The 15360-nt window shown below is 46.6% G+C and overlaps 1 protein-coding gene across 1 annotated transcript in view; it reads left to right on the top strand.

Annotated features, from left to right (window-relative positions):
* Positions 1-976: 976 nt before the first annotated feature.
* The window catches only part of SPOCK1 (SPARC (osteonectin), cwcv and kazal like domains proteoglycan 1), a 564476-nt gene continuing 550092 nt past the window's right edge, over positions 977-15360 (top strand). The window contains exons 1-2 of the mRNA XM_070465401.1: positions 977-1152; positions 1752-1937. Of these exons, the coding sequence (XP_070321502.1) occupies positions 1752-1937 (186 nt within the window). The 5' untranslated portion in view covers positions 977-1152. The remainder of the gene's footprint in view (positions 1153-1751; positions 1938-15360) is intronic.

Raw genomic sequence — 15360 nt, 5'->3', positions numbered from 1 at the left:
ACCCAAACCCATGTCCATTGAGTCGGTGATGCCATCCAACCATCTCATCCTCTGTTGTCCCCTTCTCCTCCTGTCCTCAATCTTTCCCAGCATCAGGGTCTTTTCCAGTGAGTCAGCTCTTCACATCAGGTGGCCAAAGTATTGGAGTTTCAGCTTCAACAAAAGCATTCGGCCATCTGCAGAATGGGTTTTGGTTGTACAAGAGAGAGGCAGCAGGTCGGTTTGCCCTGCCCTTTTGATCAGACTTGCCTGAGGATCTAGAATGCCAGCAGGGGCTGCATCTCCTGCCTCTATGTCTTGTCCCTGACTGGCCTGGTTCTCCCTCTCCTGCTCCCTCCCCTCTAGGAAAACCCAAGATGCTGGATCCAGTTCCCAAGGGTTGGCAACAGAAACAGATATGGACCTTGCTGTGTAAGAACACCAAGGGATGCCCACCGGGTCAATGCTGTGACACAAGGCAGAAATAGGTGACAAATGATGGAAGTGGGGGCCAGAAGGACTGTCTTAAGGGACTGTAGTTGGCATGGTACAGGCCACGGATGTGCAGAGACATGGGTGGGTGCATGACCTGGGGTGGGCAGTGCAGAAATTCACTCACCTCTGGACGCTCTCCTAAGGCATGCTGATTCAGCGAGTCTGGGGCGTGAGCCAGGAGTCCCCATTTTTAAGAAGTCCTCCCTCCCCCACCATTGAGATGATTCTGACTTAAGTGGTCCAACGACCTTGCTTTTGAGAATGCCTCAACGTTGGCCCTCCTCTTGGCCTTGATCCTCATTTCCCCTAGCTGTCTCTCGCCAGCCTGGGCCTGAAAGCTTATTTCAGCCTTGCGTAGAGATGTGGATAACCAGGATCTCCAGCTGCGGGACCAGGGGCGGCGGGGCGGTCGGGCGGGCCGCACAGCGGCGCGCGGCCGCCAGGGGTCGCCAGAGGCCTCGGCTCGAGCGCTCGGGCTCCTCCGCCCGCGGACGCCGCGCCCGAGCGAGCCTGCGAGCGAGCGAGCGGAGCCAGAGCGCTGCGGGCTCACAAAGCGGCAGGACGCGCGGCGGCGGGTGGCAGGAGCGCTGGGGAGCTCGCCAGCCGGTTAGCCTTCTCGGCGGCCGCGCCACAAGAGCTCGAGCAACTCGGACGCGGGGACCCGGGCCGGGCGCCAAGGTACGTTCCCCGCAGAACCCGCGCCCCAACTTGGCGTAGTTGGGACACCTCCCCGCGGCCACCGGGGGTGGGGGCCGGCGGGGTCAGGGCCTGTCTGGGGCTGTCTCCTCGCGCCCCTCTTTCCCCGAGGCGGCGGCTGGGGGCCGAGGGGAGACACCCCGTCACCCCGTCCGCAGGTATACCCCGCATTCAGTGGGAGCCTGGACTGCTGCTCGGAGCCCTGTTTACCCCCTCCCTACCCCCGAGCTCTGGGCGCCGAGTCTGCGAGTCAGGCTTGCGGATCCAGGGCTCTCCGTTTTCGGGGACGGGTACTGAAGCCCTGTCCGATAGCGGCGGTGCGTGGGGCGCCCGGACGATAGGGGTCCTCTATAGTTTCATAGCGGCTCCTAATTTGTGACGCAGCCTCTTCATTTGAAACCGACCCAACCCCCCTCCATTCGTGAGAGAGACCCCTGGGTCTGTAGATCCGCCGCAGGTGTGCCCAGGGTTGACCCTGGCCCCGCGGGGAGGTCCCCCCTGCCCCGACGGCGGGGGCGCGCGGCCCTGGGCTCGCCGCCCCGGGCCTCCCCTCACCGCCCCCGCGTGCCCCTGCCCCGCAGATGCCAGCGATCGCGGTGCTCGCGGCGGCCGCCGCGGCGTGGTGCTTCCTCCAGGTCGAGAGCCGGCACCTGGACGCGCTTGCCGGAGGCGCGGGCCACAACAACGGCAATTTCCTGGACAACGACCAGTGGCTGAGCACAGTCTCCCAGTACGAGCGGGACAAGTACTGGAACCGCTTTCGAGACGTGAGTACTCGGGGCCCTGCGGGGGGCGGGAGAGCCTCGGAGCCAGAGGTGGGTGGTGGTTTGGGGGGGTGCGCCTCCTTAGCGGGTGGGAAAGGCGCTGGTGCAGACTTCGCAGGCAGCTTGTGGGTTCGGGGTTCATGGGCTTCATCTTGCCTGAGAGGAACTTCTTTAAAGACAACTTAGAAGCCTTGATGCTCTTCGCCCCTGTTACCTGTGGTCCAGGTGTGTGTAATTGGTACGACTGGGGGAAAGTGATTGCACTAAACGCGGTATGAACAGTGAGCAGCTGCGGAGGCAGAGGCTCCTTAAGCTGTCGAGTTCTCCTAATGCTGCTGGTTGACTTTATCAGGGCCCCCGGAGAACCTCCCTGGGCAGCAGTGACTTAGACCATCTCTGGCAGGGGGTGGGGTGGGGGGCCGTGTCCAGAAGAATGCCTGCTGCGGAGGTTTAGGTTTGGAGTGAGCCCAGCTCCTTGAGTAGGGAGCCAGGTGTCCAGGAGGTTCGGAGAACCATGGCTACGGCTTTGATACATGCTCTTGTTGGGAGGGACCATGGTGGTTTGGACCCTCGGCATCCTTAGAAGAAGGGAAAGGGAGCAGGCGCTAGTGAGTTGGTCCGCCACGCTGAAGAGGAGCCTGAATGGCAGAGGATGCTCCTCTGAGAGGAGCCGTGGGAGGCGAGAAAGTTATTCCTGGGCACCCAGAAGCAATCTGCTGTCTGTTTCTGCCCCAGGCTGGCGGCTGCTCCCCAGGTACGCCCGGGAGGATGCCGGCCCGGAGGCTCCTGACGCAGTCTCTCCAGCAGATGGCATCCCCTCTGTGCTGTGGGAGGTGCTGCCAGCTCTCTCAGAGGCTGCCCCAGGTGGCTGGGACCGTGTGCTTCTAGGGCACTAGGGAAAACTTGGATGGTATTTAACACCAGGAATTCCTGCCCTGGGGAGGGACCCATACCACGGAGCCTCTGGTCTTGGCACAGGACTCCTTGAGTGGGAGACATGTGAGGGTCACCCCCTACCCTGGATTCCTCTTACCCCATGCCCCGCATGCCCAGCCGTTGCAGAGGGAGGGCCTGAGAAATCCACTTAATCCAGATGTCTTCTAGTACTTTCTAAAGAGCACCTCTCCAGGGCCCATTCCAGAGGCGCTAAGGCCTTGAGTGGCGACTTACTTATCTCTCTCCTCTCTGTTCCTCTTCTCTTTTGTTGATGGTGGCCTTTTCCTTGAAAGAGGCTTTCAAACACTTTCAGTGAACAAGCGATATGAGGCCTTACTGCTTCCCTCCCCCCGCCCCGACCACCACCACCTGTGCCAGATCTCCTGTTCCTGATCTATTCTGTTAACCATCTTCTATCCCCTTTCTGTTCCACCTCAAAGAGCCCTGTACAGACTACCTTTGCCTGTGGCTGAAAAAGATGGCCAAGCTGCCTGAAAGATGCCCCACAGAAGCTTCCATTCCCAGACTCACACAGGGTAGAAATTATCTTGTTTTTTCTTACCGTCTTCATTACGTTTTAGAGTTGAGGAAAGGGGCAGATGCTTGACTTGGCTAGAGCTGGAGGACACAGCCCCTTCTGCACACCCCCTCTGGTTCACATGGCAGCTGGGTTGGATGGAAAGCGACTGTTGTTGCTGGTCTTCGGTGTGGACAGGTTTACTCTGCTTTTGTGTCTTTTCAAGGTTTTCTAGTCTTAGTGTTTCATGCATATGGCACTATTCTTGTTTCTCATTCAGAGTTAAATTTCGAAAGATTGGGCTTTTCTTGATTTCTCATCTTTCTTGCAAATGGTAACATTTTTAATTCTTGGATCAGTGTTTTTACAAGCCTAACTGATCATTAAGCTCTCACCTGGGGCGCTTGTTAAATTGTAGTACCGGACTCACCCCTTCCTCCTCAGAGATTCTGATTCTATAGTTCTGGGATGAGTGCTGGAAATCCATATTTTAAAAGAACATTCTAGGTAATTCCTAGGATGATTAGGAATACTTCCTGCTGAAAATATCCTAAGCTTAACAAAAAGAGAAAAGCTGTGTTCAAATGCATTGCTTTTTTTTTGTTTCTGGAGCAATTTTAGGTGTTCAACTAATATTTTTTAGCAGTATATATTCTTTAAAAATGATAATTTAATCCAACATACCATTAAAAACATTCAAAATGTTTCAGAATTCCAAATATCTTCGATCATCAACTGTGGCATTAATATATGCTCCATGGAGTCTTCTGATGCTAGCCGTGGGTCAGACATAATTTAATGCCATTAATATAATTTAATTCCATTAACCTCTTTAAAGTGTTACGAAACTCAAACTAGATTCTCTTTTAGGCCGAGTCTGAGTGTCTTTAGTTGATTGTTTTACTTGGAATAACCACAAAACCTCCATCCCTTGGGACCAGGGACTAAAAGGTTGGTGATTTTCACCAGCCATCACCGTTTCACTGGCCTCGCTGGAGATTGACAACGCTTAGCTTCTCTCCTGCTGTTTCAGTTTTGTGGAAACCGCTGATAACTTTGAAAGACCAGGCCCTGAGACTATTGTTATGATGCTTGTCAGTTTGCCAGAAAGTCACTTTTTGCCTTTTACTTTGTGAAAGAAAAGTTTTTACCCTTCCCCTTGACTTGTTTTCTTTTTCTTTTCTTTGTTTGTCTGTTTTCTTTTTTGCACTTGAGGGAAGAGGTATGAAGAAGTGGTTTTTGAACTTGTGAAATTGAAAACTAAGAGCCCCTTTTAGAGAGTTGATGATACCCCTTGGTGGAAGTTATTGGCTAAATTTGAAGTGGAAATGGGTGGCGGGCTATGTGCTCCTTGCTCTCTTGCCTGTTGAATGTGCTGTGACGTTGCCAGAGATGACCGGACGGCCTCTACTTAATACTTTGAAGTGGTCCTGTTGCTCTAGATACACAAATAATGCTATCTCCTTCTTTCCAGAAGTAGAACTTTCACAGCTACGCTATGGTTTGTTGCCTGGAGAATGGAGCCAGGAGAAATATAACAACATACAGATGTTTGCTCCCAAATGTAGTGGGAGCCTGTTAGTTTGGTCATTCTTCTTTGATAAAGACTAGCAATTGGGATGTTTTGGCTAGACGGAGACCTGGACTTATGCACAAATACAGTTTGAAGAAGGAGAGGATGAAGAAGGCAGATGTTTGTGTTAAGTTATATAGTTATTTCCCACTTCTAACTGCTCCATCTGCTGTGCTTTTAGCTCCTCTGTGGTTTCAGGTTGAGGGGTGAGGATGCCACAGCCATTTGCCTGATTTTTTTCTGAATCTGATTTGGCTTTCCATACAGTTACTGTAAGGAGATTTTCCTCTGTTCATTCCTACATTCATTTGTAATCCGTCCATTCATTCTAACAAATACTTGACTGTCAAACGTGCTAGGCAGTGGCTAGAAGAATGAGTAAGATATATACATGTGATCTTTTCTCTCAGGTAACCGCTTGTCTACTGGATGAAATCCTTTAACTTTCGCAGTCAGTATTTCTTCCTTGTTCTGTTTTCTTTGTACAAAATATTTACTTATTTATTTGGCTGCACCAGATCTTATCAGTTGTGGCATGCAGGATCTTTGATCTTCATTGTGGCATATGGGATCTAGTTCCCTGACCAGGGATCGAACCCCAGCCCCCTGCATTGGGAGCTTGGAGTGTTAGCCACTGGACCACCAGGGGAGTGCTTGTTTTCTTTTTTTTTTAAGTTTTTTTTTCTTGTAAAGGTAATATACGCAAATTGCAATTAAAATAAAACATTGCAGAAATAGATGATACCTAACATTTATCCTGCACTTAGTGTGCTAGCCATTGTTTAAGGTAGTTTACATCTATTATCTCATGTGATATTCATAACCATCCTAGGAGAGAAGCACTATTATTCTTATTTACTGGGAGGTGAAGTCTCTTGCCCACAGAGCTGGACTGTGAAGGAATTGGACTGGACTCAGGCGGTCTGACTCTAGACTCTTACACTGCGGCCCATTGAGAGAGCAGTGGACTTGGGCTGTGAGTCTCCACTGGTATTACACTGAAAGTCTTTGCTGCTTTCTGCCTAAGGGAAATCAGTGAGGAGCCTTAGGTTGAGACCAAGTGGAGTGGGAAGCCAGGTGGACACAGCTTATGGTAGAGGTCATATCGGGGCTTCTCTTCTGCTAATAATGAGCTTCTGATTTGATTAAAATGATGTTGTTGCTTGCACCAAACATGACATTTTCTTTCTTTTGCACTCATGAAACCAGCCCTGACATTTGACTCTGGGATAACTGCCTCTAGCAGGCCGAATACTCAGAAGCGTTGCCTTGGCTGGCCTTTGTCTTACTCCAGGGTGACCTGAGTGTGTAATTCTAACGAGACCACAAGGACCCGCCTGTGTGCTGTCTCCTTCTCGGGCACACACTGTGGGATTTGGTGGTCTCTGTAGCAGGACTGGGGTGGCACTGAGCATCTGATCTCATTTGATCTCAACGTCTCAGCTATAATGAGTTTCAAGGGCAAGGGAGGCTTATTGATAGAATAGTGGCTGCCTCAGTCTGTGGGGTTGGTGACAAGAGAGGTGGTGTGGCTTAGTGGATCAGTCATTAATCTGTCACCACAGAAACTCGGCTTCTAATAGAGAGTAGCAGAAAATCATTTTGATTAAACAGGTTCAAGGAGAATTAAATGAGTTTGTGATCCTGACTTTCCTTAATGAACCCACTATCTTAAATCCCCTACACTAGATGACCACCGATAGAAATAATTATTTCACAGGAATCATTATAAAGGGACAGTGTAGAAATTGATAAGCCTATGGCCATTCTTGTATTTTCTGCCCTAACTTTCAGTTTACCCTTGTAGAGAGAACCTAGTTTTTGCTTGGCAAGGATGGTAGAGCTTGTGCCCCAGCCGACCCTCCCAGGCTGGGTTCCCTTGTGTCTCCTGGTCCTCCCAGCACTGCCCCAACTGTGCTCTAGTGGAACTGGACTGCTAGGCGGATGAGTACCCTCCTGTATGCGATGAGATTATTTTCAAAAGCAAGGACTGGTTTCAAATGGATCATTGGACCCATACCCTTCCCCTGGAAGAGTGGGACGTAAACATTAGCTCAACTCTTTTATCATGCTCGGGGAGACACAGTAATGTTAGAAATTAAATATTTTAAAATGTCATTTCTTACTTATTTACTCACTGTAGTATATTTCAAATTAAACACGCTGAATATCTAGACTTGAACACCTTCAAGATGACTCATTTTACCTTTCCTCTGGGGAGGTGACTGTTTGTGTTCCTTAGGAAATTCCTCAGACTCAAGCTCATAGATGGTCTCATCTCCCCGGGTAAGATAATTACAAAGGGAAGAAATTTTCTATAAGAGACTAAACAATTTGCCCAAGGTTATAGGTATTTTTTGGGTCATCTTCAGTATAAGATCAGTTGTAGGATGTACCATTTTTTTTGCTACTCAGAAAGAAAGCAGTGTTGAGAAGGAAGAGTTTAATAGAGCCATGGATAAAGCTAGGATCCCAGAGGATCACCCCGTCGATGTGAAGGTAAACAAGAAATAAACTCACAATGCAGAAAAGGGACCATAGCAGAGTGACTCATGTATCTCCACCTTGTCAAGGGGAAAAATAGGATCTGGGCAACTGGCAGGCTGACTCTTTCAGATTTCTGGTCTGAGTACACACAACCATGGTGGTCTCCCCGCCCCAACCTTAGACAGTAAATTCAGTCTCAGGCTGTTTGTCCTCTCTGAGTCCCTGACTTCTCATTTGGTAAATGTGGGATGATCACAGTGTATTGGTGAGGGCTCCAAATTGCAGGTGACTGAAACCTGGTCCACACTGGCTTAAATGGAAGAGAAAATTTACTTGTGTAACTGAAGATTCTGCTGATGAATTATAGATCTAAATGAGGCTGGATCCCTGGGCTCAGGCTGCACTGCCAGACTTGGGTGTGTGTGTTGGTCATTTTCTTACCACTTCCCCAACCTCCCACCCATCTCTGGACTCTCTTTCCCACGTGTTGGTTGTATTCTCAGGTTGATTACTTCCAGGTAGTGACTCATGGCAATTACACATTTCTAACGTACTGTAGTTTTTATGTCTCAGTGTTGCCACAAAATTCCCAGAATCGAGACTTGTCAGGCTTACCTGTGTTGTACCCCAGTTGATCACTGTGGCCACATTGGTGGCATATGTGTTAACTGGCCAGGCTTGGGTACATGCCCATCCCTGGGGTGGGACCTGGGACCTGGGTGGTGGGGACTCCATCAGGTTACATGGTTGAAGCAGGCTTGAAGGGTAGTTTCTTAAGGGGAAATGGATGCCTTGTAGGCAAACATCACAGGGGTCCACTGTGTTGATCAGCCCCACTTGGCTGGCATGGGGAGGATTAATTGGCTAATACTAGTGAAGCTGTTAGTAAAGTGTCTGGCTTAACACTAAGTGGAGGCTATTAATTTTATTAATATTAACAACTCCTGTTATACTTAAATATGCATAATTCCTCAATTTATGGTTTATGTATTTATGTTTTAGCTTCTTCTGTAGTTTCATTCTTCCTGAAATAAGAGCCTGAGTTTTATCATGCCTTGCATGCAGTAGGTGGTCTGTTAGCATTTTATTGATTTGAACTATTACTTAAGCACACCTCTTGATGAATCTCTGGGAAAGGAAAGCCTGTAGAATTACTGGTGCATATTTTTTGGTAGGTGAAGATTCTAGGTTACACATACATTGAAAAACATCTTTTTTTTTTTCTTTCAGTCTAACCCCCATCTCTAAGCAGGACCTTACAACTTTTTAACCCCTTTTAGGATATCCTGATGTACAGAGCTCTTTGTCCCCAGACCTTTACCATTGAGCCCAGTGCAGAAATCTGCTTAGTGAATGTTTGAATGAATTTGAGTAAATGAAGGAATGAAGGCATGAACTCTCCCGTACCAGGACCTTGCACACTTCCACGACGAGGAAGCAGATGTTCCTTGTAGAGGGTTGGCCCCAGTAAGCCATGCTGGCCTTGGACTTGAGTCTCCCATTCTGTTAGTAATTGACCGTGATGATGGATACCAACTGATGGGCATGCTCTGGAGAGGCAGGGGAGCTTGACCGAGAAGATCAACATCCCCTCACAATCTGGGTGTGGTCCCTGAACCTGTGGAAAGCTCTTCATGGTGAAGAGGCCCCTCTGAGCCTGGGTTCACCTTCAAGTCTTGTCGTGGATGAGCTTGGATCTTGGCTACAGCATCACTGTCCTCATCTGCAAAACTAGTGATCACACCTCCTGTGGGGTTTTGGGAGCATGGAGTGAGCTTCTGGCACAAAGCAGATCCTTGGGATCTTTCAGTGTCTGATATAATTACCAGTGATTCTGATATAATTTCCGAGGGTCACTTTTAACTTGTGTCCTGGGAGCATAAGTGAGTTACTGGCACGCAGCTGTAGATGTTGCTTTCTGTCTCATGTCTTAGAGAAGTGTTGGGGAAATAGGTTCCATTTTCCTTGAGCCTGTCTTTACTCCTTTCCTTGCTGGCTGGGAGGCTGTCTTCAGTTCTATATGGTTTTTTAAAAGTTAAACTTTTTCTGATTATAGGTCTTGGCATAGTCACCTCTGTTGTGTAAATAGCCCTTGCCCTGCCTCTCCCTTTAAAAAAAATACTTCCTCCTCCTCTGGGGCCCATGAGTTTCTCCTTCCCTCTGTGGTCAAGAGTCCTGGGCTTTAGAACTCCTCCAGTTCTCACTGCTCTTTAGAAATCAGGGTGAGATAGAATTTCTTGGATAGAGAGATTTGTGAAGTTTCTATTTAAAAAATGAGACTGGTATTATACGGACTGTTCCTTGACTTCCTGCCCATTCCTCCCTCCCTCTTCTGAGAACCAACTGGGCACCAAGCTTGGAAGCTAAAGATGGAAACCAAGATCTCCACCCACAAGTGTTAGAGTTCAGACATACCGGCAGTTGGAGTGCTGAACAGTATTAGGCGTCGTTGCCCCTGGGTCTGGGTCCTTCCAGTGTCTTTGTGACAGATGTGAGGCTGTTGATTTATCTTGGGGCCAGAAGTAAGGTGTGTTTACAGAGTAGTGATGCGAATTACTGGGGATGCTCCTGGAAGGATAGCAGTGATGTCCAAATTAACTTGATTGGGTTGCTATTCTTAGGATTCTGTGCAAATATGTCCCTCAGGAGACCCTCTCCCTTGATCATGTAGGGCCATGTTTTCTTTGGTGCAATGGGGAAGGAAGGAAGGAAAGACATGCTATACATTTTGTTGTGATACTTTGCAAACTCTTCCTGAGTGATCTGTGACATGTCACACTACAGGAGGCACCGTCAACATTCCCCAGCATAATTACGTGGTGGGTGAGCAGGGATTTATGCAAAGTCCATCAGCACCTGTGATTGAAGCAGGGAAGCAGAACTTACTTCGGGTGTTCCAGGCAATCTTTGCAGAGATAAAGCGTGGAGAAAACAGGCAGAGAGCTAAAGGCTCCACTTTCCTATTGTAGCTCTACCCTTACTGTCCCACCATGTAAGTGGAATCACTCTGAGTTCTAAGAAGGGTCAGGCCAAGTTGCTGATGATGCTTTCATGGCCAAGGCAAAAAAGAAAGATGCCCAGAGAAAGGTGTTAGAGCAGTGGTTCTCAGACTTACGTCTTTATAATCTTGAGGAAAAAATCACTGGCTTGTTTAAAATGTGGATCTCAGCCAGAGCAGTCTTGAATAGGTCAAGAGTGGCACCCAGGAACCTGCATTTAAAATAAACAAACCAGGTGATTCCAATGTAGGTAGTTCTCAGACTGTATTTTCAGGCAAACCATGGAAAATTATTATTTATCCCCAACAGCCAATACCACTAGCACTAATAAATACAATTTTAGATAAAATAAGCGTTTGAAGATGCAGAGTAAATTATTATCAGTGCTGTATTTCTCCTTGAGGCCAACAAGGCTATCGTCGACATCAGTAGAAAGAAAGGGCTTGCTTTCTGGTGTATGTATGTGCATGGGTCTCAGCAGAAACCTTGTCATGAGGTGTCCCTAGAGTGAGGTGACATTTGACTTGTCACCACTCCTAGGGCATCAGGGCTGCTTATGAGCTCAGTGGAACTGATGTGGGACCTTACCCATGATAAAGTCTGAGCTGATAATCTCAGCAAATTTCCTGTCTCCAGAGGGGCCTAATCACAGCCAACTCTGGTCTGACTTTGCATCTTCTCTAGCAGGACTGATGATATTTTGTGCACAGATAAACAGGAGAACATTGACTCTGACATTGGCTTTGGTTTATGAAGAAGTGAGTATTGAAGATGGTGGATGTAATAAACAATGTTTACTCTAGGCAAAGAGATGCAGATATTGTTGTCCTTCGATATCAGCATAGGGTTGATTCCAGAACCCCTGTGGATACCTAACCCCAAGGATGCTCTAGTTCCTTATGTAAAATGGCCTAGTACAAGTTCCCCCCACCCCATCCAAGGGTTCTGCATCCATGGCTATAGAGGATGGACTGTACTGTCAGTTGGGAACACAGAGAAGGTCTGAGGACTATGGCCTGGACAGTGGTTCTACCTGCAACTCTCTTCTTGGTGTAGTAAATCTTCATGCTTGATTGGTCAGATCATTTTGGAAAGATCAGACCGATAAAAGCAAAGACTAGTCAAAGTTTGGAAAATTTATGAGGATCAACAAGACATAGCAGTAATTCCTTGGGGCACACTGAGCAAGCTCTCAAACTTTGCTTTACTTTGTGTTGGCTGAATTTCCTCTAATTAATGGCACTGAAAATTGAAAAAACTAGTGCCAAGAGGAAGAAAATAGTTCAGTGTATTGAATAGACTTGAGTGGCTATTTGGAGTGTTTCAGTCGCCCCATTGTTAAGGGATAATTGGGTAGTGTCCAGGTATTTCTGTACTTGTAGGACATGTTGAATTCCCCTTTGGCTTTGGTGGGCTTGGTTGGTTGGTGTCCAGTACTTTCATCCCACAAAGGCATCACTTCCCACCTGAGCTGGCTAGCCTTGCTGTGACTCCATACCTGGTCTGTAACCTTCGACCAGCCATCTTGAATGAGGTGAAAGGAGTGAAAGTGAAAATGCTGTCCATGGTAAAGATAAAATCATGCTGTCTTTCCTGGTGTTAGATAATTTTTTTTTTTTAATAAGATGAAGTTGGTTTGAAAATTCCTCCCTCCTCAGAAGGAGCTTTGCATGTGCTTTAAAAAAATATTATCTTTTATTTTTTTCCATGGTCATCCTGAACCTAGATCCTTACCTTTCTAGTAACCAGGGCCTGGGGCACAGATTCAGTAGTTTGTTTCTTTGCTCATGTATTCATACCACAGATACTCACTGTCCAGGCTACTGTGTACCAAGCACTGTGCTGGGCAATTAGATGGAGCAGGGAGCAAAATATCCTCTCTGTCCTCTGGCGTCCGCCGTCCTCTTGTCTGAGATCAAGAGAAGAAACAGAGGTGCTTGGGGGCCAGGGAAGCCTACTGAGGATTCCTCTGCAAAGGGAACGGCCTCGTCTACACAGGGACAAGAGAAATCTGGGCAAGCTGGACGTCCAGAGGCCTTGGGGCCTGGGAGGAAGTCACAGAAGACTTCATCTCTGAATCTGTCTGGTGGTCAAGCCCCTTGAACTTATTTAAACTCTTGCTGACATAGATGGTGGCTCCTGCTATTTTACCTGAGTTTAGGACCCAGACACTGACAGCAGAAGGGTGTGGTGTGAACAGTTGAGGCGGAGCGTTTAGGTGATGCTGGACTGGATGTGTATGGAGGCTGAAGTCCAGTGAGTTGAACATTGTCAGGGCTCCAGGTCAAGGCCAGTAGCAAGTGGAGAGAGAATTGCAGAAGAGTCTTGGTCCTTAACATCCTGGCACGGGTGGGGAGCGTGTTTCACTGGGGTGGAAGATGTACAGAGAGCGCGAGGTTCCAGTCATACCTGTACCTTCACACACCGTGCACCCAGCGGCCCAGTCAGGGGGCAGGATGTCACCGGCTTCTGAAAAGTCCGCCTTGTGACTCCCACACTCACTGGCCCCCTTCCAGGGAAGAGCTCTCCTGAGTTACAACTCTAAGGTTAATTTTGACTTCTTTTATACTTTTATCAGTGGCATCATAAGAAGGTATTTTTGTGTGTGTCTGGCTTCTTTTGCTCAGTATTAAGTTTGTGATACATTGTTGTCTGTGACTGTGGTTGGTTCATTCTCATTGCTGTGTGGATATTCCACAATTTACTTACCTCTTCTTTGGTGAAGGAACACTTGGATAATTTCTGGGTCTTGACTTACAGAGTAGCAATCTCTTGGACATGTCTTCTGGTGCATCTATGTGTACATTTTTTCCAGATGCATACCTAGTTGTGGAATTCATTGCTCATAAGATAGGTGAATGTTCAGTGTTTAGAGATGTGACTACATAGTTTTCCAAAACAGTTCTGCCAGTTACTCTGCTTCCATTAGTGTATAGAAGTTAACTGGGAGCAACATTTTTGTCTCCAACTCATAATCCAATTCAACCAAAATGTATTGAGCATCTATTATGTATCAAGTACTTGCCTACCCTTATGGAGCCTCTGTTCTAGTTGAGGGAGAAAAACAGATTGAGATGCAAATTGAGGTACAATCGTTGGTTATTAAGTACTAAGGATAAAAATAAACTAGGGTGACCCAACTGGAAAAATAGTCTCTTCAATAAGTGATGTTGGGAAAACTGAGTATTCACATGCAAAAAAATGAAGTTGGACCCCCTATCTTACACCACTCACAAAAATTAACTAGAAATAGATTGAGGACTTAAACATAAGGTCTGAAACTGTAAAAACCCCTGAAAGAAACCATAGGGGAAAAGGCTCCTTAACGTTGGTCTTGGCAGTGATTTTGGGATATGACACCAAAAGTGTAAGCAGAAAAAGCAAAAATCAACAAATGGGACTACATCAAACTAAAATGCTCTGTAACGAAAGAAACAATCAACAAAATGAAAGGCAACCTACAGAATGGGAGAAAATACTTGTAGACCTTCAATCTGATAAGAGATTAATATCCAAAATATATAAGGAACTCATATAACTCAATAGCCAAAAATAAATCCAAATAAAAACAGAAAAAGACCTGAACAGCCATTTTTCTAAAGAAGATATACAAATGACCAAGAGGTACATGAAAAGATGCTCAATCTCACTAATTATCTGGGAATTGATCTGGTAAATCGAAACCACAATTCGATGTCACCTGACACCTGTTGAAATGTGTGTCTGTGTGTGCGCACGCACTCAATCGTGTCTGTTTGCGACCCCATGGACTGTAGCCCGCCAGGCTTCTGTGTCCATGGGATTTCCTAGGCAAGAACGCTGGAATGGGTTGCCATTTTTTTCTCCAGGGGATCTTCCCCACTCAGGGATCCAACCTGCATCTTTCACATCTCCTGAATTACAGGCAAATTCTTTACTGCTGAGCCGCTGGGGAAGCTCTTACCCGTTAGAATGGCCGCCAACAAAACCATGAGTGATTGCAAGTGGTGGCGAGGATGTGGAGAAAAGGGAGCCCGTGTGCAGTGTTGTTGGAGTTGAAAATTGCTGCAGCCATTATGAAGTATGAAGGTTCTTCAAAAAATTAAAAGTTGAACTACCACATGATCTAGCAACCCCATTTCTGAGTATATATCTGAAAAAAATGAAGTTGCTGTCTTGAAGAGATGTCTGCACCCCTCTGTTCACTGCAGCAGTATTTGCAATAGGCAAAACATGCAAACAACCCTAGTGCCCCTAGACACATGAATGAATAAAAAACTGTGCAATATATACACAGTGGAATATTATTCAACCATGAATAAAAGGAAGTTCTGCAGTTTGTGAGACTATAGATGAACCTCAAAGGTATTATGCTAAGTTATATAAGTCAGAGAAAGAAAATTACTGTATGTTATCATTTATGTAGAGTCTATAAAAGCCAGACTCAAAGAAACAGTAAAATGATGTTTCCCAGCGGGTCGAGGAAATAAGATGTTGGTCAAAGGGTACAAATTTCCAGGTATAGGGCAAGTACATTCTGGGAATCTAAGGTGTAGTATGGTAACTCTAGTTAAAAACACTACATTGTATACTTGAAAGTTGTCAGGAGAGTAGACCTTAAATGTTCTTACCGTAACAACAGCATCAAAGTGGTAATTTTGTGAGGTGATCTACTGTAATTGGTAATCATTTCACAATATGTGCCTGAATCAAATCATCACTTCGTGTACCTTAAACTCACACAATGTTCTTTTGTAACATTGAGGGGGAAACTAGGTTAAAGTGATTATGAAGGGGATATATTTATGTTCTAGTTGTGAGTTTCATTCTTTGGACTTTAAATTGTTGTTTTCCGCGTTAAGAGCTAATTTGGAAAGAATTCTTATCTGAAGAGAAGAGAAATCTCTTCTGAAGCTGAACAGAAGAAAGAGAAAT

The sequence above is a fragment of the Odocoileus virginianus genome, chromosome 3 (assembly GCF_023699985.2).
Source record: "Odocoileus virginianus isolate 20LAN1187 ecotype Illinois chromosome 3, Ovbor_1.2, whole genome shotgun sequence".
Taxonomy (NCBI): domain Eukaryota; kingdom Metazoa; phylum Chordata; class Mammalia; order Artiodactyla; family Cervidae; genus Odocoileus; species Odocoileus virginianus.
The sequence above is the reverse complement of the archived record's forward strand: the minus strand, read 5'-3'. Positions and strand labels throughout refer to the sequence as shown.